This window comes from Grus americana, chromosome 9, assembly GCF_028858705.1.
Source record: "Grus americana isolate bGruAme1 chromosome 9, bGruAme1.mat, whole genome shotgun sequence".
Classification (NCBI taxonomy): Eukaryota; Metazoa; Chordata; class Aves; order Gruiformes; family Gruidae; genus Grus; species Grus americana.
Genome location: NC_072860.1, coordinates 17,811,751 through 17,836,905, shown reverse-complemented (window position 1 = coordinate 17,836,905; position 25,155 = coordinate 17,811,751). Strand labels below are relative to the sequence as shown.

The window sequence follows — 25,155 nt, the reverse complement described above, 5'->3', positions numbered from 1 at the left end:
TGACCGAGTCTCCCAAAAGGAGATATTTATAGTCCTGTTCCACTAGCCCGAGGTTTGCACGGCCTGGAACGGGGCTGGCAGCTGCCGCCCCCCCCTCCCAGAAGCCTCTGGATGCAGCTGAGCCGTTTCCCCGGCGGGGCTGGGGTGAGTGGGAGCCTGCAGAGTTAAATGGGTTGCGTGCAACATGCTTGGGCTTGCTGCCAGACTACAGGTCCCGGCGTGCTCTGCTGCCTGTTCTGCTGCCTGCATGCTGGGTGCTGCAGAGGCCTCGCAGGGAGGGTGCAGGGAGCAGCTTTTACTTTGGCCTGGGCCAGGCAGGCTCTGGCAAAGGAGGACAGCACCGTGCAAGGCTGGGGATGGGAGGGAGAGGCCGCGTTTTGGCTTTGCTGTGAGATACTGATTGGCCTGAGCTATTGCCATAGCAGGGAGAAGGTGAGAAGACAAGCTGGACTACATGTCCGGGAGTGTTTGCCACATGCTTTGTCCCTGTGGCTCCAAACACCACGTGTCCCCAGGCCCCAGCAAAGGGAACTGGGAGGTATGAGAAGTCAATCCATGCTGCTCCATGCTCCATGTCTGGAGCAGACTTCTCTTGGGTCCTCCTGGAGCCAGCAGTGTGCAGGAATGGCCGGAGCCATGCTCCCTCTTTTTGTCTGATGGCCCTACGGATATGGTCCTACAGATGTGGTCCTCTCCTGACCAGGCATCTGCCCTGCTGATGTCTCCAGGCTCATCCCTCCCCCGGCACAATGCCCTGCGGTACACGGGGACGCCTCTGTGCGTGTCCCGGCTCCTCTCCCAGTCCCCAAATCCACATGGTTTGCACGTGCCAGCCAGACGCCATCGCTGTGCTGCCGTCACTACCCTATCCTGGCCCCCCTCTCCCTCTTTTTTACCCCCTCCAACCTAGAAACACTGGCGCCGGGCCGGCAGCTGTTTTCTGCCCTCCTGCTGTGCTTGCCGGGTGGGTGGCATCTGCTCACCCTTGGGTGGGGGGGAGGAGTGGGGCAGGGCGAGGCAGGAGCGGGAGATCAGGGCGAGGGATAAAGTCGGGCCTATTTTTACACTGCAAAGTAATTACCAGAGCTTTCCAATCCTTAATCTGCTGAGAGCACCCCGGTGCGATTGGATCCTTCCCCGAGCCTGGCAACAATTCTCCCATCACACATCTCCTGTGTCAAAGCCCCGTAAACTCCCACACTTGGGCTCACACTGGGATACATGTGCTGCGGAGCTGCCAGCACGTCTGCTCCCCCCGCCTCAGCAGCCCCCAGCCCAGGAATAGGGATGGGGACCCCATTTGGGACCCTGGTTAGCAACTGGGAGGGGGAATCTCGCTGCTGACCCCACCAGGATGGCACCCTTGCACCCTTGGCCACCTTGCTCAGCTGCCATGGGCATCTCTGTCCCTGCCCCTTGGCTGGAGCTAGTGGGTAGATTTGGGTCCCAACCCTGTGAACACACTAAATCCACGTTTTTTTCCCTACAACTGCTTCCCAGGGGTTTTTGGTCAAGGTTAGTGGCCCACACAGCACCCTCCGGCACCCATCCGGCTCAGCTTCCCGCCAGCATGGCTGGGGTCTGCAGGGCCCCTCTCCCAGCGGCACATGGGGCAGCCCTGGCCGGCGGTGCCAAGTCTCGGCTGGCACCTTTCCCAGCCTCTCCCCATCCTGTCGCTGCGCCAGGGGGTTGCTGAAGAACTTGTTCCATAGCTCCCGCCACAGAGGAGGAAATGATGGGCACTGTTTGCGGCAGCACCTTTCATCCTGGGGCTGGGGAACTGCTTCGCCTCTGTCTGCGGGCAGCCGGCGATGGAGCACGGGAGCTTGTCAGCCTGGGGATGAAGGCCAGGGCTTGGGAAGGGTCTTGCCTCCCTCCACCCACCCTGGTTGCACACCAGCTCCCCGGCACCTCGCCCCAAAGCCGGACTGGGGTGTTCAGTCCTGCTCCATGGCAGGGGGGAGGCTTTTTGTGCCACGGTTCCCCCATTCAGGACCCCATGGAGTTGACAACACCTTGTCAAATATTTGGGACTATCCCTCACTCCATCCATCCATCCCAGTGCATGGCAGCAGGCACAAAGTAAACTTGGCAGCATGCTGGACACAGTGCCCCCAAAATGCTGCTTTTCCATGGCAGGACCTGATACCCAGGGCTGCAGAGGGTGAGCTGCCTTCGGGGCATCCCTGGGTGACCCCACCAGTGTCCCTTCCCCCTGCCTGACAGGGACCATGCGGGCTGGGAAGCCACCCCGGCTGCCGCCCTGCCAGAGCTGATGGCCATAAAAGGCCCTGGAATGGAGGAACCGGGCAGGGGGCCGGGCTGCTCCAGCCTGAGCGGGATCGTCCCATCTGCCCACACAGGCCAGGCTTGCCAGGACGTGGGAGTGGGGGGCTGGAGGGAGGAGAGCAGCCCCTGCAGCCTGGGGTGGGGTTCAGGGGGCTGGGGCACACTGTGCTTCCCTCTGCCTTCCCCTGCTTCCCGGGGGTGCACGTTTGGCCCATGCCCCGAGATGCCGGGGATCTGCATTGCCTCCCACGAGGGGCTCAGGGGGAAGAGGGGGGGATAAAGCTGCCTTTTCATCAGGCACCTGAGCTGTGGGGCGGTGGGGGCCGAGGGGCACACAGCAGGCTCCCTCGCTGGCCCCCCGCCACCTCTCCCCAGACAATGGCCACCCTTTGTTGGGGCTTCACGCGCCCGGCCCCCTTCCCCGCAGCCCAGCTGGTGACATTTTACCACCTCCACATTCACATGGGGATTCAAAGGGCACAGATGCACCGTGAAACCACAAAGCACAGCTTCCCCCTGCTCCCCCTCCCCAGCGCCTCAGCATCCCCAGGGAGGCAGGGCCAGGATGCACGCACCAGGAACCTCCCTCTGGGGCGATTTCAAGGGCCACCCGTCAGCCCTTCCCCTGCCATCATCCATCTCATCCCTTTGGGACCCTCTTGGGGTCCTTCCCCCCATCCCTGGCCCAGGGGGGCTTGGCACACTGGACACCCCCTGATGGGAGATGAAGGGAGGCAGCGTGGGCACCATTTCCAGGCTGGTGACGCTCGATTTTTTGGAGATGGAGCCGTGTGGGTGGTACCCACCTCTGCCCCGCCGGCGGCCAGCTGCCAGAGCAATGCCAGGCAGGCCGGCAGTGCCAGCCCGGCATCGCCCCAGGCTCCTGGGTGTGGCCAGTCTGTGGGTGTAGCTGGTCTGTGGGATGCACGGTGGCCTGCATCCCTTCGGAGAGGTCCCAGCGCACAGGCATTCTGACTCCTGCCCCTTCCCTCCCACTCCCAGACCTCCAGGGGGTTTCCCTCGAGGACCTGGGTGAGCAGCCCAGTTCCTCCCAACCGGTCATTGCCTCCGCAGGGACCTTGGGAAAACAGCACGTAAACAGGCAGCCGGAGAGCATGAGTCACAGTGACCGAGAGGGAAATAAATGCACGAGGGGAATTTGCAGCATGTGTTGGGTCATGGGGACGAGCCCCGCCTCTCCCAGCAATGGTGAGTGCCTCGCACGTAGGTGCTCCCCCACGGAGCCGGCTGTTCCAGGAAGGGGTTGTTACCCCACTGATGGGACTGCATCCAGGCAAGCTGCAAAATGGAGATCCAACCCTCTTCCCCCACCAAAAGCGTCCCCTGTTCCTTGCCACTTCCATCCCAAGGGATGAGCAGTCGCTGCCCCGGAGGCGGCTGCGTTTCAGTGCGCAGCACCCTGCCCGTAGAGCCATGCAGATTGCTTCCCTGCTGAAAGTCACCCCGCCATGGTTATTTTTGGCTGGCGGTGGGCAGGAGGAGCTGGCTCTCTCCCAGCCGCTGCAGCGCACCCCGTTTGGGATTACGTCTTGCATGGTGGGTAGCGCTTGGGTGAACAGGCTGCCTTCAGCATCCCCTCTCCCTGCTGCCAAATACCTGCCAGCTCCCTTGCCGGTGCATAAAGCAAGAGTGCTATCTAGTGGCTAATCCCACTGGGGACACCAGTGACGCTGGGAATTAATTTCTGCAAAGGCCTCCGATGACACTGGTCACCTCTATGAGTGTAGCCTTACCGTCCCAGTTTGGGGACTGGTAGCCCAAGGTGCTGAGAGGTTTATCCAGGGTCCAAGAAAGCTGCTCTTTTCCTTGGCCTCACTTGAGGCTGGAGGGACGTCCAGGGCTCGGAGCCACGGGAAAGGGTACGCAGGGAGGGGAGCGTGTTTGCCAGGGTGAGGGGTGCAGATGTTAGGTGGGGGAAGGACGCACCTTCCGGGGGATGAAGGGTGTGCTTGGGGACGTATTTGCTTGGGGACGAGGAAGCACCCCAGGCCAGGCACTTCTAGCACCCGCTCCGGCTGTTGCCCAGGACATGCTCTCACCTGGCTGCACCCCAAGGAGCACCCGGCCAAGGCCTCTTCGTGCTTCTCCCTGCGGAGCCACCGTGTCCCCCATGGTGCGTCAAGCCGCAGCAGGGCGGGGGGAGCCGTGCCGGCGTTAGTGCCCCCACCCGGGCAGGGTTCGGGGGGGGGATAAAAAGGGGCAGCGCATCCCCCCCCCAAAGCCCCCGTGAGGGCCGGCCGGGGCTCATTTCCTCATCCGACCTCGCTGCGGTTGGCTGCAGCGGGGCCCCAGGGCTGACGTCACTAAGATATGCTGATTTATGCGCGTTAACCCTTTCCCCGCGGGGCTCGGGGGCTGCTGGGGAGGCGGGGGCTGCGGGGCGGGGGGAGGTCGCCGTTGCCTTGCCGCCCCCCCCCCCCCCCACCCCGGCCTGGGGTCCCCCCACGAACAGCCACCGCCTCCCTCCCTGCCCCGCGGGTTGCCGTGGGAACCGGACCGGGCTTCTGATGTCACCGGGACGGTTGCTACGCGACCGGTCCGCTCGCCCGTCCCCGCGTGAGGTCATTGTCGCCATGGTGACGGGCCGGTGCGGGGGGGGGGGGGGAAGATGCGGGGCCTCCCGCGGGGCCGGGGGGCGGCCGGGGGCCGGGCGGGGCGGTCAGCGGCGGGAGAGCGGTCCCCGGGGCCGGAGCCGGCGGGGTGCAGGGACCGGCGGGGGTGGGAGGCGTCCTCCCGGGGAACAGCAAAAGCTTCGCATTAAAACAGTGAAAAGGGGAAAATAAAGCGCTTTTTTTGGCTCAGCCTGAGTTGTTATTTTTAGAAATCCTGGCGGAAAAGCTGCCCGCGTCGGGAACATCCTCTCATTCCACGGGAAACGCACTTCCTCGTGGAAAACAGCAGCCATGGGGCTGGGCTATGTGGGGGGCGGTGCACGGGTGGGCCAGGGTGTGCTGGGGTGATGGGACCCACCAGGGTGGCGTTGCCCACGTACTGGTGCTAAAGCTGCAGCCCAGTTTCCGCTCTGGTCCCCATCCCCATGGCTGCTGGGAGGCTGTGGTTTTCACATTTCCCTCAGCTTGCATTCCTGCTGGAGGCAATTTATTCCTAAGCCCTGACATCTGCTTCGTGGAAAGTGATGGAGCTGCTCCTTCCGAGGCACAAATCCCTGCTCTCCTCCTGTCACAGACTCAGGGACCCTGGCTGGGCCAGGCAGCATCACAGCCGGGTGGCTTTGCTCCGCTGGACTGGCAGCGGTGAACCCACGGGCATGCCAGCTCTCTGCCCCTTTTCCCTGGGGACCGGGCCTGCCCCTCTGCCACGCCATCCCTGAAGCTGCCCACCACCCCGGTGCTGCTGGCGATCCGGCTGGCCACGAAGCCATGGGGATTAGCAGCTTCCTCCGGCCGGGGATTTAGCCAAAGCTACTTAGAGCCACGCAGGGCGGGCAGCAGCCAGCTGGGTTGGATAGAGGGAGACGGGGAAAGCCAGCATGTGGCCTGAGCCCTCCCAAGGATGCTGAGTGGGAAAGGGGTTGCCCAGGGTTAATAGCTCAGCACCTCTTGGTGAAACCCTGGGTTTGGCTAAACTGGGTGTCTTGCAGTGTCTTCCTTCACTCCAGCAAGCCCCCAGCCTCTGTGTCATTTCCAAAACTTTTTAGAGACCTTTGAACCAAATCTCCATCCTGTGCAGGCAGGACAGAGGGTGGGAGGGATGGGGAAAGGGCAGACCCCGCTTGCAGTGTGCTGCCAGCCGGGATGTAGGGCAGGAGCCGGCAGATGGAGGCAGGCAGACGGAGGAGCGCGAGGCTGCGCCGAGACGCTGTTTGCTGTGACGGGATCTTGGCTCGCTGCTGGTTAAACAGCTGCTGAGCTTATTGCAGCGGGGGGGCTGCGGGGCTCCTGGGGGAGGAAGGGGATGGGGACAGGGTTGGGGACAGGGTGCTCAGGTGACTCCCCAGTGTGGGGGGCAGCTGGGGAGAGAGCAGGGAAAGGATTGTCTGCTAATATCCCGGAGCTGAGGGATCTGGCTGGAGCTGTGGCTGGGGGATGGAGCAGGGGTGGAGGGGACTCGCAGCCCCGTTCGGGACACATGCCTGTCCTGCCGATGGCATGAGGAGTGCTGCATGCATCACTGCTGTGTTGGACTCCCTGGACCACTGCAGAGACCAACAAGGAAAACTCTCCGCTGAGGCTACACAAACTGCAGCAGGCAAAGCTGTGAGCAGCACAAAGCCCCCACCCTACCAAAGCACATGGATAAAAGGGGAGCTCTTTCAGAAGGACCCCAAAACTGCTCTGTGCTCCCTGAAGTCCCTTCTGGAGGCCTCATCCTCTACTAATGCACATTGCCTCATGGGAAGAGGCTCAGAGGAAATCTGGCAGCAGTGTGGGGAGAGGAAGGACCGCATATCCCATGGGAAGAGTTGGGCAGGTGGAGGAGCGGGGCGGATCTTGGCCTGCAGCCATCAGCCCAGGGCGCAGGGCTGTGCTGGGGATGGAGGAAAGCCAGGCTGCCTGCTGAGAGGTTTGGGGTCTAATCCTGCTGGTGCTGAGCCTGTGCAGGATCAGCTGGGACCCTTGCATAGCATGTGGTTTAACCCAGGTGATTTGTAGGGATACCATTATCACAATCATTATGCTCCCAAGCCCTCTGTGGTGACCTCCAGCCTCACCCCTTCTCCTTGGCCAGGCTACCATGGGACGGGACAGGATGGTCGAAGCTGTCATCTGCCAAATGCAGAGCAATGAGTCCTGGTTGCCACTGAGCAGCCCCCACGTGCCCTGCCAGCTGCTCGAGGACAAGGCAGGATCCGTCTCTCTGGCCCCTGCTCCCTTGCTTCTGCCTCCCCCACCCGCTGCCTCCCTCCTTCCCAGGAAAGGGGGCTCCGGTTTGTCTGGTGGGGAGGTGGGAGGCTCTGCCCCTGCCACGGGGAAGTGTGTGCCAGGCAGGGCGGCTGCTCTGTGCGCACCTGAGCCAGGTGAGATTTACAGAGAGAGGTGACAGCAGACGAGACCAGGGGATGGAGCAGAGAAACAAGGACCAGGTTTTAGACACCTCCCTCCTGTTTTACACCCAGAGCAAAAGCAGGAGCATCCAAAGCTGGAGGGATGCTGAGAGGAGCTGCTGGCCAGGGAGCTGTTGCACGGCCCTTACCCTAAAGCCCCCACAACATGGGCACTGCAAAAAGCCATTGTGTCTCCCAGGCGCGGGGTCACACAGCCCTGAGACCCAGGGACAGGGTCCTGCCATGCCACCCCGGCTGGGGACACCACTCCAGGTCTGGTGCCATCGTGTGGACACACGACACTTCATGAAACCCTCATCCACATCCCTGTGCTCCCCAGCCTTCCCCGGCCGGAGGGTCGGGGCTTGGCAGCGCTGCTTTCCCAGGCTGTCCTGAACACCAAGGGGGTTTATGTCCCACTCCCACCACCCCATGTCCCCCCAAACCTTGCCCACTGCCCCCTCAGCCACCAGTGCTGTGCCCTCCCTCCCCACCCCATCACCCCCACCACTGTACCCCACCTGCTCTGGCCACCCCCAAACTGTGACTGCATTAAGGAGTCAAGCTCCTGCCGATCTGATGAGGAACCCTCCCAAGTCCTCTGGTCAAGGGAAAGGGGGACAATAAATAACCACAAGTGGCCAAACATGGAAGGATGTGATGGGGATGGGGACATCTGCTCTGCCCTCCCCAGCCCTGAGAGAGTGTCTCTCCTGCATGCCAACCTTCCCACCCTCTCCCCCATTTCAAACCCCTCCCCCCCCCGTTTCACACCCCTTCTTCCCCAATTTCCACCAAACCCTCACACCTCCCACCTCCATGGACAAGCCCAGCCCAGCTGCAGGCCCCCCCCCCTTTCCCCAGGGGGTCACCGTGCCAGCATGTCCCCAGGGTGCCCCATCACCGGCTGCACCGTGCCCAGCCCTGTGGGCACTGCTACCCCGGTCCCTGGGGGCTGCAGTGAGGGGGCACAGCGCGAACCCCCCCAGCCCACCACGGCGGTGGAGCGGGGGGTGCAGGCAAACGCCTGCCCTGCCCGGGAACTTTCCACCAGTGGGGCCAGCTGGTTGCCGGTGGTGGCCCGTGGCCGTGGGACACGTCGGAGCTCCCACGTGTTTCCACCAGAGGGAGCCAAAATGCCACGAATGGTGGCCACGGCACCGTCACGGCCGCCCATCATTGTGGCGTCGGGGCGCCAGACCGCGCCACAGCCCTGGGAGGCCAAACAAGGACTGTCACCCCTCCGTGTGGCTTGCAAAGCCAAGCTGTTAGAAAACCCCCTTCCAGCTGCCACACACCCCAAGGAGAACACCCGCGTCTGTCCCTCCGTGGGCTGGCTGGGGGGCTCGCAGACCCTCTCCCAGGCAGCTGTACCCCATCACCAGTGCTCCCCCCCCCAGCCCAGCTGCCTGTGTGGTGAATTTGAGGCTGGTCGTGCCTGGAAACAGCCACTGCAGCAGCAAAGAGGGGGTCCCTTGCACCATGGGGTGGCCCCAAATAGCCTTTCTGACCAGTGGGTTTCTCCCAGTTCAAATCATCACCCAGCACCATGTCCAAACCTAGAGCGGGGAAGAAGAAACTTTGCTCTGATCACTTTATAGTGGACATAACTAGTCTAAATTAATGCAGACATAAAACACCAGAAATGGAGGGTTTGAAATGATGCTCCTGGCCTCACACCAGAAGCTCTTTCCCATTCACTGGGTTTGGGTAGTGTTGGACACATTATTGGTGGGAAAAGGGAGTGGGATAGAAATAAACTGCCAGATGGGGACGGGAAGTAGGCGGAGGGAGAGTCGGAGAAGAAATATCACAGGCGATGCTGCATGGTGCCAGAGGAAAATCTCTCCCATTTGCCCAGCATTTGCTTGTTTATTTAAAGCCTGTCATTAGCGACAGCCACATGGGATGGGATTCACACCAGTCCTGAGTGAATTAGGTGCCGTGTTTTGGCCATGTGTTTAACCCACCAAAGTCCTCTCCAAATTCCTGCTTTCCACTGAAAACTTCTGCTTTCTGCAGTGGCTGGGAGCACTGGGGGTCCCAGCCTCTTGCCTGTGTGCAAGAGATTTTTGGCACATCAGAGGCTGGGGCTGAGCGCAGGGGCTGCCACGGTGTTGGCAAGAAGGGAAAAGCATGGGGTAAACGGGATCTGGGCCAAATCCAGGCAGGCAGCGCCAGGCTGCCACTCAGCACTGCTGCCAGAGCGGCCGTGGCATGGCTGGGGAGAGGAAATCCCAGCCAGCTCTGGCATTTAATCCCATCTTCCCAGTGGAGCAGTTGGAAATGCCCAGCTGCTGGGGACACTGGGGCACGGGAAGCGACCAGAGGCCAAGACGCCTCTGGGAGGTCACTGAGCCTGGCTGGGAAGCCCCATCCGAGAGTTGCAGGGCCAGTAGAAGGGAAACCATTTATGGGCTGAGTTTGTGCCCCAGACCCTTCCCACCAGTCCCAGAGATGCTGGAAGCAGGGTGTGCATGTCCCAAGTCTTGTGGTGGGCCAGCTGGGCTGGGGAAAGATGCCTGCCTGTCTGGAAAACCCCTCGACGAGGGAAAAGAGGAGAAAAGAGGAATTTCCTTAGAACTGCAGTGGCAGGCGGGGACACAGAGGGAAACTGGGGCGTGGGAGAGTGGACTGGTGGGATGGAGTGGGACAGGGCAGTTGAAACATGTGGATGCACAACTGTCCCCAGCCCTCTCTAGAGCTGCTGGTGAGGGCAGCACGTGGCTGGCAAGTAGAGGGTTAACCCAGCCCATCCCTTCACCCGGGTGCTGCCCAGCTGCGGGTGCTTCCCAGGGCTATAAAGGGGCTGAGGGTGGGGGGCTGGATCCCTGGGTGGGCTGGGGGGAGGTTGCAGGAAGGGCTAATAGGGCAGAAGGGGATGCTGTTGCCTCCAGGCTGGGGAAGTGGGTGACAGCAGGGCTGTGCTGGCGTCTGGGCAGAAGTGGGGGTGCGTGCAGTCAGCCCAGAGCCTGTTCCCCAGTTTGGGAGCATGTTGTACTGGACAGCACTGGGAGTCTTCCTGCGGTGAGGTTGTGCCAGCCTGATGGTTTTTGCCTACTGACAGCCAACCTGCTGGAGAGGGGAACTGTACTGGCTGGATCTGCTGCGCTTGTGAGGTGTGGGTTTGGGGTTATCTATCCTCAGTGCTTGCAGGTGGGATGTTTAATTATTCAATCGTGGTTTCTTTGAGTGTGGAAATCAGGCTGAGAGTCTCTCATCTCTATCCTTCCACTTAGAGAGAATTATCATTCCTAATCTTCTTCCATCCCCTGGGTGTCCCCAAGGTCTCAGCTAATGGTGGGGTGACTTTGGTGTCTTGCTGTGATCCCCCAGGGTGAGTGTCACCTGGACCTGTCACCCTGCATATGTCCACTTAACCTGTTAGTGCCCATGTTCCCACCTTTGGCTTCACTCCATCACATACATGCCACACTGTAATTAAGCTGATGTGACTTGGGCCAGTGGTTTCTCGTTTAGCCCTTCCTGTGCCACACTGAGTGGGCAGGTTTGCCAGCATCCCCAGGTATGATTGCTGTGTGTTTTAGGGTGATGGTAGACACAGGTTGGATCTTCTACCTGTGCCCCATCCTGTACAAATGCAGCAAAAGAGGTGGGGATTGCAGAGGCAGGGAGAAGGTGAATGGTGGGGTTGTGGCTTTGGGCTGAGGGAGGTGTGTGGCAGCATTGATGGGTTTGGTGGGGTGGGAAAGTTATGGAAAGCAGTGTCGGCCAAAGGCAATTTTGTCTCAGAGGGACAATCAGCTGGCCTGAGACGTGGTGAGCTGTCACCCTCGGAGGCCATTGACAGAGGCAACTCCTGCCTGCCCACCCCAGTGACCTCTGCTTGATGCTGGAGGGGGTGTGGTGATGCCAATAGCCCTGGGAAGAGCAGGTGAGCCCTCTGCAAGGCCCAGGCCATGGCATTTCTCCCATTAGTTCTTGCCCGTCCTGTCGATATATATAATGATCCACCCCAGAGCAGAAATCAGATTACTTGGATGCTTCATTCTCCCTGGCCTCTGCGATGGTCCCTTCTCCCTGAACCAAGGGGACAGTCGAGCAGGCTTTACAAGGAGTGGTGAGCTCACCCTGGAGCTCTCCTTGTATCCAGCTCTAATTTGCCAGCAGAAAAACCCTACACGTTTCTGAAGGGGCTGGATCTGCAGTCCTCCCCGGTGGAGCTGCCGTTTCCTGCCTGTGCTCGGAGATTAACCTTGCCAGCTACCCCAATTTGCTGGATTTCTTCTCAGCACACAGGAGTATTTCAGGCTGTTTGCTCACATTTGTGGGTTGTGGGGTTTTTTTTCCTCCTGGGGCTCAGGCCACTTTAATTCATGCTAAAGTTGCTGCGTTGGCATCCCATGGTGTGCCTTGAGTTTTGATTCTCTCTAGCTGAAGCACAAACTTCCTGCTGGAAAAAATGACAGTGTGTGTACATGTCCCACTTTTTTGTGTTGAATTTATCTTTTGGGTGCAAAACAAGCCTGGAAAAGTTCAGCCCTGAAGTTTATCAGTGCCTGGAAACTGAGGCTTAAAGTAAAAAACCTATCCTAGCACCTGGAGCCTCCCTGCTCTTCTCCCCAAAACAGCCACCCTCTAACCCCCAGCTCTTTTTTTTTTTTTTCTCCCAGTGAAAAAGGTGCAAAAACCAGCAGAAAATACTCCCACGCTCCTCAGTTGCCAGCAGTCGTGCTGCAAAGGCACATAGCAATAAGGAAAATTGCTGTGCCATTAATATGATGATTAAATCAGTGTCTGGGGGTGACACCAAGAAGAACAAGGCACTTGCAGTAGATACTGTCCTTGCCACCCACATGGCCCTGCCCTGTGCCGGGCCTGGAAGATACTTGTTAGCAAATTACTTTGGGGCCAGTTCCCTTGTTCCAGCCTACATCTCCATGTGCTACCACGTTTGTGTTTTGCTGGGGTATTGCTGTCGTAGCTGTTTTGTGGGGTTTTTTGGTTTGGTTCTTTTTTTATGGCTGGAGGGTTTGATCTTGACTTGGAGAGTGAGTGACTAGGTGGCAAATGGGATCCCATCACAGAGACGTTATTTCCTTGTCTGGTGTTCTTTGCAAACAGTTTTGCATAACTCGAGCAGCTGTTTTTCCTGCCAGCTGAAAGCCTCTTCCCAGTCTCATTTAAAGGCTTATGAATCAGGTGCTGAGAACAACGCACAGACAGGGAATGAATATCTACCATGACCGTCACCAGGTGGGAGAGCTAATAAAAGTCCTGGCAATCAATCCTGGGAGACACAGGGGGCATCTTAAATCAACCTGTGAATGCAAAGTGGCTCTGAACCAAGGGTCAGGGAGAGAGGCAGTCCCCACGCTGTGCCATGTAGTTATCTTTTTTGATAACTCATGGAGGAGGCTTGGAAAGGAATAAATAGAGCCTGTAATGTGACTACTTGATGCTTGGGAAGATGTCCTGGATCCATGCTCCATTTAAATGTGCTTCAGAGAAGGTCTTGCTGTAGCTGAAGTGATCCCAAGCTCATTATAGGTTGTCCAGGATATTTTCAGCTGATGAAATGCTCATTTGGGTGTTCCCTGACTTGGCTGCGTTGCTGAGCAAAGGCAGGGCTGGTTTGGCCAGAAGCCGAGTCCTTCCTGCCCACTGAGCGTGCCGCAGCCTTTGCCATAGAGCTGACTTCAGCCAGAACGAGGGATTTCCATCACAGCTTGTGTGCTGCCCCTTGGGCTCACAGAGTGCTCTGCCACAGCCCCAGGACTTGCCTCTCATCTTCCCCAAGCTGGGATTTTCCAGGTTAAGGAAAACATGGTGGTAGTCGTGCCCTGAGCATGGGGCTGGGAGCCGTAAGACCGCCTTCTTGCAGCTGCATGTCTCCTCTCCAGGTACAACATCCCACCTTGGTCGCTGGTTGCGACGCCAGCATCTGCTCTGCCACCTCTGCTGACCCTGCATGGAGCCACAGGGCAGTGTCAGACACAAGCTGAAGGAGGTGGCGAGGGGGAGGCAGGAAAAAGGCGTGTTATTAGCAAAGCTCTCACTGACAGACACATCTGCAGCTTGGGAAGAAATAACCTGATGCTTTTTTGATCTTGGGTGATTCATCCCAGCCGTGGTAGAAAAACACAGTCTCCAACCTCGTGCTGGATGGGGGATGCAGCACTGGGGCTCTGTGGCTTCTCGTCGGGATGCTCTGGTTGCAGCCAGCCCTCATCCTGCTCCATCGCTGGGGTGGGGGGGCATGGCCAAGAGAGCACCCCTGGGCAACTTGGCCTGATGGGGACCTGTGAAAGCCCAGAGCTCCTGCTAGGTGAAAAAGTGCTTTTTGTCTGTCCTGGTCCTGATTAGCAAAATTATGGTTGCTATGGAGCCTGAATACCTGCTCAGAGAGTGCCTGCCTTCCCCGTCCCCCCAGCAGACCTGAGGGACACATGTCATAGAGCAGAGGCCAATTTTGCTGTTCCTTAGAAAGCTGATTGCTTTTATGCCAGTGAGCATGCAAATGTGTGTGGGTTTTTTTCCTTCTTTTCTCTTTTCAGTCCAGTTTGGAGTGAGGGAGATATGCCCCTTCCCAGCAATTTCGCAGGTGAGCTGGGGGGCTTTAGGTGCAGAAACCCCAGGCTGTGAGCAGGGTACCCAAGGTACCAGCCCTGCATCCCACAGGGATGTGGTTAGCTGTCCCAGGGGAGCAAGGGCTCCTTGCTGGCTCCTTTGCTGGGTGCCCACACCCTAGAAAGGGTGCTGGCAAGTTATAACCAGCTCAGAAAAGGGGACTTGGAGATCTAGAATGAGCTGCCACTACTGGGAGAGGTTAAGATGGTGCCTGCTTGGGCTGTGCAAGAGGATATGAGGAGGTAATAATGCTGAGATGAGATTTTGGGAAGGGGTACAGCTTTTACACAGTGCAAAAAGACTTCTGGAGACTTAGTGACTGGAAACACACAGGGTAGTGATGGCCAAAAAATTACTAGAGCAGGCTGTCCCACACCAGACAAGGATGTGTGTGTGGGCTCTGCTGGGTAAATGACAGTAGTGCTGCTTTGGAAAGGCCACCCCACTGACCTGCATTCACCCCCAGCTATGTTACTGCAAAATTACCCAGATCCAGGTCTCAGTTTGGTGCCCTGCAGGTCTGAGTGACCCCTCCCTGCCCTGGGGACTGAAACAAGCATCCTGTTCTGCAAGATGCACCCTCCAGACATGTCACCTCTGGGTGCCCAAAGAGGGGCACCTTTGGCTAGGCAGCTCCCAGCAGGGAGAGAAGCCCCTTTTACATTCCCATGGCCAACAGGTTTGCTTGTTCTCCAAGGGGAGTGTGTTTATTCTTGTCTCAAAGCTTCATAACCCCATGCTGTCTGTGCTGGCCATCCCTGCCCGGGAAGATTTGCTGCAGCGATACCCTGTGAAGGGGCTGCTCATCTGCTTACTTCAGCGGCAGTGAGGGATGCACCCTGGGCACTCTTGTCTGCTGCAGGATGGCATGGAGGGGACAAGCAACTGTCTGTGCCTCAGTTTCTTTCTCAGATGCAGTGTTATTTTGTGGCTTGGTGGCTTTTTGTGCCCACGATCAGAAGGTGTTAATTAAAACTGCAAAGCCCTGTGCAAGCAGGGGAACAAACTGGGGCGGGGAGGGGGGGACACAGGGCGCAGACAGCTCTGTTAAAAGGCTGCGCTGGTCTGCCCTGCAATTACCGTGAGTGATGCGCCTTTGCAAAGAGCTGGGAGTGGATGCAGTTGGTTATTAGGGCTGCAGTTCTCAAGCTTCAAAGCTGCTGTTTGTCCTCTTTTTTGGCTTAATTCTCCTGGCAATGCTCAACCTCTGTGTGCTGGCCTTAACCTGCAAGTGGAGGGACCTCGCGGTAGGCAGAGACAACCTCTGTACCAGCTGGCTCGTGGGGAGGGGTGGATGTGCAGCAGGGAGCGGGAGGAATACTGTGGGGAGGAAGATCGAGGAGATCCCCCCGGGCTGGGTTTATGTAGGGAACCTCACAGGTGCCCCTGGCTTGCCAGCTTGCTGCTGAAATTTCCAGCCCAAAGATGCTCCAGCCATGGAGATGGCTGGGCTGTGGCTGATGGGGTCGTGGCAAGGAGTGGGTTCCGGTGTGCTGCTGGCCATTCCCCCCACTGCCTCCCTGGGCAGGGTTAATACAATAAAGTGTCTGATAAGGGGAATAGGCTGAAGGGTCCTGCTCCCATGTGCAGCTTGTCCTCTTTGAGCAGTGGGGAGCAGTAGTGGAAGAGGGGTTGCCATCTCCTGATTATTTGGTTTATCAGAAAAACAGTCAGAATGGATCGCTCTGAAGTGCTGTTAGGCCTGTGCAGGACTTGGGGGTGGGGGGTAGCAAGACACAGAGATGCTGAGGGAAAGAAGTGATGTGCAGCCCCTAAGAGCCACCAACTCTTCCCCAAGAGATATGACAGCAGGTAGGGAAGGAGCAGCTGTTGAGGCTCCAGTTACAGGGGATGCTCCAGTAGGCTGATGTGAATGGTGGAGGAAAAGAGGAGGCAAAGGGAGAAGGATCCCTAGTCTAGTGGTTCTGGTGCCCCAGCAAAAACCAAGGCTGGGAAAGGTGGACTGCAGGGAAGTGCGACGAGTCTGCTGCCACCTGGAAGCCAGGATCCAGCAACATGGTGGGGACAGGTGGACCCATGGTTCAGCTCTGAGTGAACCAAGCTCTGTCTGGTCCTTGCTCCTCGCGTACCATCCTTACCCGCATGCCTGTTGTCTTCAGCTAGAAAAGGAGACTGCAGGGAAACGTGTTGAAGTTTGGTAAGAGCTCAGTAGCTTCTCCACTGCTTTGCTCCAACCCAAACACCCCAGTCCCAGCAGACATCCCCTCATCCCCATGGAGGTGCAGGACAAATGGGCTGTGGGAGTCCCTGCAGGGACAAGGACACAGGCGCAGAGCTCAGGGGGCTCCCCAGGGGCTGCCCTGCAGCAGAGCCCAAGCAGGCGCAAGGAACGGGACAGCAGTGGGATGCGTTGTGGCTGCATGCAGGGAACAGCCTCTGCCCCAGGATGGGTGAGATGGCTATGCCACAGTGCACAGAGCCTGGGGAGCGGCTGGGAGATGGGCCCGTGTGTGTGTGTGTGCTCAGCAGGGTGGCCAGAAAACAGGGGGAGGCAGATGAGGAATGGAGGGGAGAGAGAAAGGATGGAGGATGAGAAACAGAGAGGTTTCCAGGAATGCTTCATCCCCTGATGCAATTTCTCAAGTGGGATTTTGCTCAGGCTCCTGGTGCCTCAGTGGTACAGCACAGCCTGCCTCTGCATCAGCATGGATCTGTCCCCTGCCTTGGGCATTCCCTGGGGAAAAAGCAGGCTGCACTCCGTCTGGAAGCAAAGACAGAAATCTATGCCCATCAGTTACTGTTTCTGGCTCTCCCACCCAGGAGCTGTGGTCCGCAAAGTGCGTGGGAGGTGGCATGATTGCCTATCCCAGCACCTGCCAAGCCAGCTTTGCTGAGCCACTGCCAGCATTGCCCAGCTGCTGTCCCTGTGTTCTGTGCCCACCGTCACCAGCCCCGTGACATAAACCCCTGGGTTTAGCCTGTCTCCATCCCCAGAGGGGATGAGGTTTCTTTGCCTTTGTCACTCCTGTAGGAGTGGGCAGCACCTCTTCTCCCTCCCAGTTTCATACACTGTTTCCAGCTTGTTGGTTTTTTTCCCTTGCATAATGTCTTGTTTACACCCATTTACCCTCCAGCCCTTTGGCTTCAGTAGTTCCTCTCCTCTGTTGCGAGAGATGATGTCCCAAGGAAAGTCACATATCAGGGCAGCCCTGGACCCTTCCTGGCCTCTGTGTGTTTGCTCTGTCAGCTTCCCTCTGTTTGCAGCCTGTTTGCTGCTGTGAGCAGAGGCAGCTTAGGGCCACCAAGCTGGCCCAGAGTTTTGCTGGTCTTGTCCTCTCATCACTCATATGCTCTGAAATTTCTTTGAGCATCAAGCTCTGCTACAGACCCAGACACACAGCCCTTTGGGGTTGGCACTGCCATGCAGTGCTGCAGCGATGGCTCCATTGGTGTCCCCATGGCCTTCCTCCTGTCTGCGATTGTCACCCAGCAGGGACAGAGTTGGGTACAGATCCATCGCTCCAGCACAGTGGGCTGCAGGCCAGGGAGGCCATGGGCTGGTTTTGCTTTTGCAGAGGGGCAGGGTGTGCAGAGGCCAGGCTATACACTCTCAAGGCTTTCAGGATCTTTGTGTCTTTTTAAAATGGGGAGAAAAAATGTCTCCAGGGCTTTGGGACATCAGTTTCCACTTTGTGTGTTGCTCACTTGGGCTGGCCTGAGCACACTGTCCCAACCTGCCATCCCCTTTCCCCCAGGTGCCATCCCCTGCTGATCTCCTTTGGCTTTATTTCACCAGCCAGCAGGGAAATGGGGTGCTGCATCCTCCCCAGCATGCAACTGGCACCCTGCAGCCCATCGGTGCTCTGGAGCAGTGTGCCAGGGCGTGTGGTCCACGTGGGTGGCTCCCGAGCAGGGGCTGTGCTGGGTGCTCTGCCCCAGTGGCAGGCTGTGCCTGGTGGCCCTGCGGACATTTGCACCTACCCACATACTGCTGACCACCTCTGGTTGCAACCAGGCTCTATTTGCTTCCCTCTGCAACAGTGGTGAGGCAGAGCGCTCCTGGGGGCACTGAGCCTCCTGAGACACAGGGCACCACTGCGAACTTGGTGCCTCAGTTTCCCCCTTGGGCCATGGGAGGGAAGAGGAGTGAGTGTTCCCATCTGCTGTGTACTCTGGCATCAGGAGGAGGATTTGGGGTGCAGGACTCCAGGGGTAGCGTCCTTGTGCTGGACACCACCGGATGCAGGCAGCTCCTCACAGCCTGGCCACAGATGCTGGGCTCAGTGGTGCAGCGAGCTGTGTTGGGACTCAGCCCGGGTGGGCGCAGGGCTGGAGGCAGGTCTCTCTCTCCCGGAAAGTCTCTCCAGGCTCCTTCTCCAAGATCCCTGTCCTGCCTGCTTGAATCCAGCCCCACCGGAGGCTGTTCCAGCTCCATCCCGCCCGGCTCAGCCGAACACCTCTGCGCACGGTGAGGATGGTGCTGGGACAGGCTGAACGGAGGGGGGTGCCTGGGATGCCAGAGCCCTTCAAAGTGTCAACCCCGGGGGGCGACCGGATCCCCCTGGGCCCTGCCACCCTCTGAGGAAATGAAGGGACCGCTGCGTGTACCGGTGCCCACGGGTGCCTGCCCGTCCCGCGGGGTGGCAGTGCCCTCTGCCGTCCCACGGAGCGGCGGAGAGATGCGCAGCCACGTCCCCCCTTACCCTGACCCCCTTCCCGCCAGGCACGGCCCCCCCCGCGGTGTCACCCTCATACGCCCGACACCCCCCCACCCTCCCGCCACCTTCTCCGCACCTCCGGGGGGCCGGGGGGGTGGGTCCTGGAGAGCCCGGTCGTGGCGGAGCCGGGGAACCCCCGCCCCGCCGCCGTGAGCCCTGCTTCTCCGCAGGCAGGAGCGGGGGGCAGCGGCGGAGCCCAGCGCGGGGCCGGGGCGGGCAGCCGGGGCGGGCCGGGGCGGTGAGGAGGGGCCGCCCGCGGGATGCGGGCTCGGGGGCGGGAGCGGGCGCCCGCGGGTTCCGCCGGCTCCAGGCTGGGCTCGGTCCGGTAACGCACGTGTTGGAGGAGAGAGGAGCGGGCACACGCAGCCCTGCCGCTCGTCCGTGGGGCGCAGGAACGCGTGAGTGTATGTGTGTGTGTGTGTGTGTGCGTGCGCGCGTCTGCGTGTGCATGGATGTGTGTGCGGATACATGCGTGCATGTGTATGTGCATGCATGCCTGCGTGCGTGTGTGTGTGCGTGCATGTGTATGTGCATGTGTGCGTGGGTCTGCACGCGGCTACAGAGCAGGAGCGTTGCCCTGCGACGGGGGGGGGGACAGGCAGGAGCCCAGACAGACAGACAGACACTGGGCACAGGGAGGGAGCAGACCCCTGTGCAGAGTGAGGGGTGACGCCGCCAGCGCAGCAACTTCCTTGTACTGAAGTGTGACAGAGCTGGCTGGAGCCACCTGCTCCATGGGGGAGTGATTCGTGTGACCCAGGAGTTGCACATCTGGAAGCAAGGAGACCCCAGGAAGCCACTGGGTCCATCTGCATCTCCCCCAGATAAGCCCGGATAACTAGGTGCCGCGTGGGCCCCCGCGCCTGGCGGTGTCAGAACGGCAGCGGGGTTGATCGATGCCTTACTCACCACAGAGGCCACGCAAATGGCAAATCCCTGCGTTGCGAAGGCTGCTGGTGAGGCTGGAGACAGCCATGCCGCCCTCCCCCGGGACTCTCTTAGAGTCAATGGAGTTTATTACTTTAACGTATTTCCTCTCTCTGTCTGAAGAGCATCTTTTTGGCAGTGCTGCCTTGCAAACGAGGAGCCAGCCCCTGGCAGGGGTAGGGTCTCAGCAACGGGCTTTGCTTGCCCAGCTGTGGGAGAGGAAGCCCCTGGTACTTGCCTGGCTTGCCCACCAGCCTCTCTGCTGACGGAGGACGAGAGAGTGAAGGTGGATAAGGGCAGGAGGCTTCTCCGAGCTGAGCTCCAAGGGGAGAGCAGCGGCAGGATTTCATTAGCCTGCCTCTTAAGGCAGTGAAGTCTCCATCCCCTCCCACGCTCCATCCCCAGCCCGACCCCGTCCGACGCAGGAGTGGTGGGACCTCAGCCTTTGTCTGGAGCTTCTTGACAAACCGTAAGTCCTTCTTAGGGAGGAAAATCAATTTTTCCCCGTGGATATTTTATGGTCACCTCATCAGCCCCTCTGCACGGCTGGTGGAATTGGAGTTGGGATTGATTTTTAGGGCTGGCTTTGGGGCTCTATCCTGCTCTGCTTCAGGAGCAGGGAGAGGCGACAGCTCTGCTAAGATCCCCTCAACAATAGGGTGAAGGGGCCAAGGTGGGCTGGGGACCTGCCAGGGTTGCTTGTGGATGGGAAATGGGGCAAGGAGTGCTTGGGAACCCTGGAGGGAGGTTTGGAGGAGATTTTGGGTGGTTTCCCAAAGGAAATGTTGTGGCTGTGGCAGGATGGTGGTGAGGGTGCAGAGCCATGGTGATCAGCATCATCCTGACACCCTGGCACCAATGGGGAGGGGGGGCAGAGAGAGCGGGGGCAGCAGAAGCATTGGGAAAGCATCCCACAAACCTCCCCATCTCTCCACAGCCATGAATCTGTATGTCAACTGCTCTGGCCCCGAGTTCCTCCTGCCCCAGCGAGACTTTCCTGTGGAGCCCATCAGCCCCGATCTCTGCAACAGGACTCACCCAGAGACCTTGCTGGACCCCAAGGATGCCAACCTGACAGAGGAGCAGCTGCGGGATAAGTACCTGGGACCTCGGCGGTCCAGCTTCTTTGTCCCTGTCTGTGTCATCTACCTCCTGATCTTTGTGGTGGGGGCTGTGGGCAACACGCTCACCTGCATCGTCATCCTCCGGCACCGGTTCATGAGGACACCTACCAACTACTACTTGTTCAGCCTGGCTGTGTCTGACCTGCTGGTGCTGTTGCTGGGGATGCCGCTGGAGCTGTACGACATGTGGAGCAACTACCCCTTCCTGCTGGGCACCAGCGGCTGCTATTTCAAGACGCTGCTCTTTGAGGCCGTTTGCTTCGCCTCCATCCTCAATGTCACGGCCCTGAGCGTGGAGCGCTACATTGCCGTGGTGCACCCCCTCAAGGCCAAGTACGTGGTGACCAGGAACCACGCCAAGAGGGTCATTGTCATCATCTGGGTCTTGTCGGTCATCTGCTCCATCCCCAACACCAGCCTCCATGGGCTGCAGCCTCTCTATGTGCCTGGCCGGGGGCGGGTGCCTGATTCAGAGATCTGTACCCTGGTGAAGCCACGCTTGACTTACAACCTCATCATCCAGATCACCACCATTGTCTTCTTCTTCCTGCCCATGGGGACCATCAGCATTCTCTACCTGCTCATTGGCCTGCAGCTCAAGAAAGAAAAGATGCTGGAGGCCTTGGGAACCAAGTCTGGCGGCCGCGACTGCCACAATGTCAAAGGGCAGAAGAAAGTCAAGAGGAGGCAGGTCACGAAGATGCTGTGTGAGTCTGATGCTGGGGAGTCTGATGCTGGCAATGGGCAGAGCCGGGGGTATCTCCTAAGGTTGTGTGGGGAGGGTGCTGGGGGGAAACTGAGGCACAGCCAGTCCAGAGGACTGAGGCTGGGTCGTCCTGGAGGGAGGCTGCGGGGCTTGCTTGTGGGGTGTTGGGGCAGAGGCAGATTTCGTGGCTCCAGTCCAGTGATGAGGATTGCTTGTACCAGGTCCCTCCCAGCCACGAGACCTCCCCTCCTCAAGGGAAGTGCTGCGTGAGAAAAGGAAAAGAGGTAGTTTGGGATGGGGGAACTCGCTCCCTGTCCCCCAGCGCAGACCTCACATGCTGGTGGTGGTGGTATTTCCCAGAGGGGGACCATTCCTACCCAGCCCCACAGGCTCTGCGACTGTCCTGGGGCAATGATGCACTGACCCAAGCTGGAGCATCCCTCCGTCCCACTGCTCTGCGCTCTTGCTCTCCTCCCCAGTGCCATCCCCGCAGCCTCTGGCCCCCTTCCCAGCAGCAGGAGCTGGCTGCCCTTGGGTAGCCATCTCTCCCTGGCACGCTGACCTCCGCATGCTCCCAGCCCCGTGACAGCACAGCGATGGCGGGTTGCCCAGCCCAGTCCATTGGCAGGGCCGGGGCTGCTTCTCTGCCGCGTCCCAGACGAGCGGTAACTCCGTTTCCCCTGGCACTGGGGCTGGCAGGGGGACAAAGGGGGACCTGTCCTTGTGTGCCATGGAGATGCAGCATGGCATGGGTATGGCAGGGCAGGGAACCCCAGGACCGCCTATATATCACCCCCTTTGCTTTCCATCAGCAGAGATGGGTTATAAAAAAAACAACCCAAAACCAGAGCACAAGGAAAGAGTGCAAATACCTCTTGCTCCTTGGACTTTGCTGGCGAAGGTGGCAGGGCTCCCAGAGGCTGGATGCCCACAGGGGCATCCCCCAGCCGTGCTGCATGGCCCTGGGGCTGCAGCGGGGTGCCTGCCGATGGGGAGCAGAGACACATGGCACAGCAGTGCCTGGAGCAGCCCTGGCAGAAGATGGAGGGACGGAGATCCTGTCCAGACCTCCAGCCCCTCCACAGCAAGTCAAAAAGGCGCTGGGGGGCCCTTCCCCTCTTCCCCCTCCTCTCTCCTGTGCTTTTTTGGGTGTTCTTTGCTATGGCCGAAGCTGAAATGGGGCAGCGCTCAGCCAGGGACTGGAGGTCCCTGGGGGTTGAGCTCCATCTCCCCACTAACACCAGCTCCTCTGCTCCCCACAGTCATGCTGGTGGTGGTGTTCGGAATCTGCTGGGCCCCCTTCCACACTGACCGCCTTGTCTGGAGCTTCATCTCCACCTGGACCAGCCACATGCTCCACATGTTCCAGTACGTCCACATCATCTCAGGTGTCTTCTTCTACTTGAGCTCGGCCACCAACCCCATCCTCTACAACTTGATGTCCACCCGCTTCCGGGAGATGTTCAAGGAGGTGATGTGCCACCCTGGCCACCGCCCGCCGCAGTCACGGAAATACTCGCCCAGCGTCACTCGTGCCACCACTCGCAGCACAGAGTGTGAGCCCATGCCCGGCACCAACGGGCTGCCCCACTCCGACGCTGAGGAGTACGAGCTGGAGGAGGTGGAGGGGGGCCAGGCCACCACCTACGCAACGTCCCTCTGCTGAAGAGCGGGAGGACGTGGAGGGACTGGGACCACCTTTCCCCACCACCAGCATCCATCTCACCATGGCACCCATCCCATCGTGGGGAGCGGGGCAGGAGCGATGGAGGGCTCCCTGCCTCTCTGTGCCATCCCGCTGGGATGCAAAGGCTGATTTTCTTGGCTGCTCCGGGGGCACAGAGGTGTGGCCATGCTGTACCCTGGATGTGTTGCACCCACTGTGCTCAGCACAGGGACTGGCCAAGGCCAGAGCATCCCTCGTGGTGCGGGGACAGCTGGCTTCTACGTCAGGGATGTTCCAGCCATCCCCCAAAATATCCCATCCCTCCCAGCCCAGTGGGGTGAGCCTGTGGGTACAGGTGCCGGGAGTGTCAGACGCTCTGAGCTGTTTCAGGACACCGTGCTGGATGGGTCTCCCGAGAGGAGCTCACACCCGGGCTGAGACCTATGTGGGCAGGAGAGGTTTGCATGGGATGGAGTGGGGAAAAAAAAGTCTGTGGGTGTCCTCTCCCTCGAGACCTCCCCAGGGCCCTCTGGCACCGACGTGCCCCTGATTTTCTTGCACATCCCTTCGGTGATGTCAGCCGGTGTCCAGCTGCAGGGTGCGGGTATGGCTCCTTGCTCCCAGCCTTCCTCCCACCCCGCATCCCCAGCCCCCTGAGGGCAAGGAAAGGAGCACCCCCACTCCCTCCGGAGCCAGAGCCTGCAGAGGAAAATACAGGACAACGAGAGTCCCAGGCTGCCTGCAACGCCAAGGCACAGCTCCATGTCTGTCCCTGTGCTCCACAAATACACCCCACTCTTCCCTCTCCAACCTGCATCTGATGGGTGCCGCCCTCCTCTTCCTCAGCCCACCATGCCCCCTGCACCCCCGGGAAATGCGGGGAGCCCTCCTCCATCCCTGCCCTGCATGGGCCGTGCCTCACTGAGAATTAAAAAGAGCCATTGGCCTGATTTGTGCCCTGGTTGCGTCCCCCAGGACCCAGCTCTGCTCCCAGCACAGGACTGAACCCAGGCCTTCCTCCTGGGGGGTGATGGGCAGACCACGTGCCAGGGTGATGGGCACCAGGGGCGTCCCACCGGCTCTGCCTGTGGGCTCTGCTGCTGCAGCAGGTCTGCAGGGCCAGGCGGGCTCAGGGCATGGCACGGCAGGGAAGGCGTGAGCGGGATGCACGCGCTTTTCCCAGTCTCCGGGTTGCTTGGGCCGAGCTGGGGCTGGGGCCATTGCAGAGGGGAAGCTGCCTCTGGAGCGGTGGCAATCAATCTGTCCCCAGACACGCGGCTCAGGAAATGTCACAAAAATGCCAGGGAGCGCGGGCTGGCTGGTTGCGCTCCCCCAGGCTGGAAGTACCCATCGATTTACTGTCTGAGATCGATGCTGCTGACTTCCTGGTATACGCCAGGTCCTTCCACAGGATGAAATATTGAGGCTCCAAAATGCCACCCGGGGGGCAGTCCGAGCAGCTTGAGCTCTTGCCTCGCACGACCTCCCCAGCCCATTTACCCCCAGCCAGCTGGGGAAGCTCCCCTGGCTCAGCCTCCCGTGGCCATGCCTCTGGGCAGCGTGGATGTGCCAGCGGGGCTTGTCTGGGGGCCCGAGCAGAAAAGCTGGAGGAGCAAGTCCCAGGCAGAGTGCCGGCAGGGACATCACTGCCTGCTGCCGCTGCTCTGCTTCCAGCCCCTCCTAAGCACATCACAGAGGGCCGTGGCCAGACCAGTGACCAAGAAGGGGTAGGATTTGGGGCTTGCAAACTCCTTCCTGCCCCCATTGACCTGGTCCCAGTCTGCCCCCCAAGCCCCTATACCCACGGCAGAGTCTGCTGCGGGCAAAGCCCTTCCTCGGCCCTTGTGGGGTCCTGCTGCGTGCTGCTGGTGAGGGTGGGCATGGGGCTGCAGTAACTTTGCGCTTCAGGGTCCTGCCAGCTGCTCGCAGCCTCTCTGGAGGGCGTCAGCGTGGCCAAGGGCATCAAGATCCACCTATTTCCTTCCCTCTCCGCTCCCGTCGCTGATGGTCCTGGCAGGGGCCAGCACCCTGGCAGCCGGGGGGGGCCCCTTGTCACTGCTGCGTGGGTGGATGTGACTGATGCCTCCTTGATGGCCGTTATTGCCCCATCTCACTTCTCCTGGCCACTTCCCTGGCCGCAAATCTCC

The 25,155-nt window shown here is 59.7% G+C and overlaps 1 protein-coding gene across 2 annotated transcripts; it reads left to right on the top strand.

Annotated features, from left to right (window-relative positions):
- The first annotated feature begins 10,693 nt into the window (after window positions 1-10,693).
- On the top strand, window positions 10,694-23,421 carry NMUR1 (neuromedin U receptor 1). Of its 2 annotated transcripts, XM_054834811.1 has the most exons (5): window positions 10,694-10,730; window positions 11,168-11,210; window positions 13,834-13,880; window positions 20,450-21,343; window positions 22,605-23,421. In XM_054834811.1, exons 1-5 carry the CDS (start codon window positions 10,709-10,711, stop codon window positions 23,006-23,008), a joined length of 1,410 nt encoding a protein of 469 aa, XP_054690786.1. In that variant the 5' UTR covers window positions 10,694-10,708; the 3' UTR covers window positions 23,009-23,421. The 2 variants fall into 2 exon arrangements, with proteins under 2 accessions (XP_054690786.1, XP_054690785.1); XM_054834810.1 differs by lacking the exons at window positions 10,694-10,730; window positions 11,168-11,210; window positions 13,834-13,880 and adding an exon at window positions 19,879-19,981.
- The last annotated feature ends 1,734 nt before the right edge of the window (window positions 23,422-25,155 follow it).

What these genes read in the sequence shown, in the direction of transcription:
- NMUR1 (XM_054834811.1), top strand. Translation starts at nt 10,709, where the DNA reads ATGTTCCCACCTTTGGCTTCAC. An exon ending in AATAGCCCTGGGAAGAGCAG is followed by an intron (nt 11,211 to 13,833) that starts GTGAGCCCTCTG and finishes TTCTCTTTTCAG; the next exon opens with TCCAGTTTGGAGTGAGGGAG. An exon ending in GCAGGTCACGAAGATGCTGT is followed by an intron (nt 21,344 to 22,604) that starts GTGAGTCTGATG and finishes TGCTCCCCACAG; the next exon opens with TCATGCTGGTGGTGGTGTTC.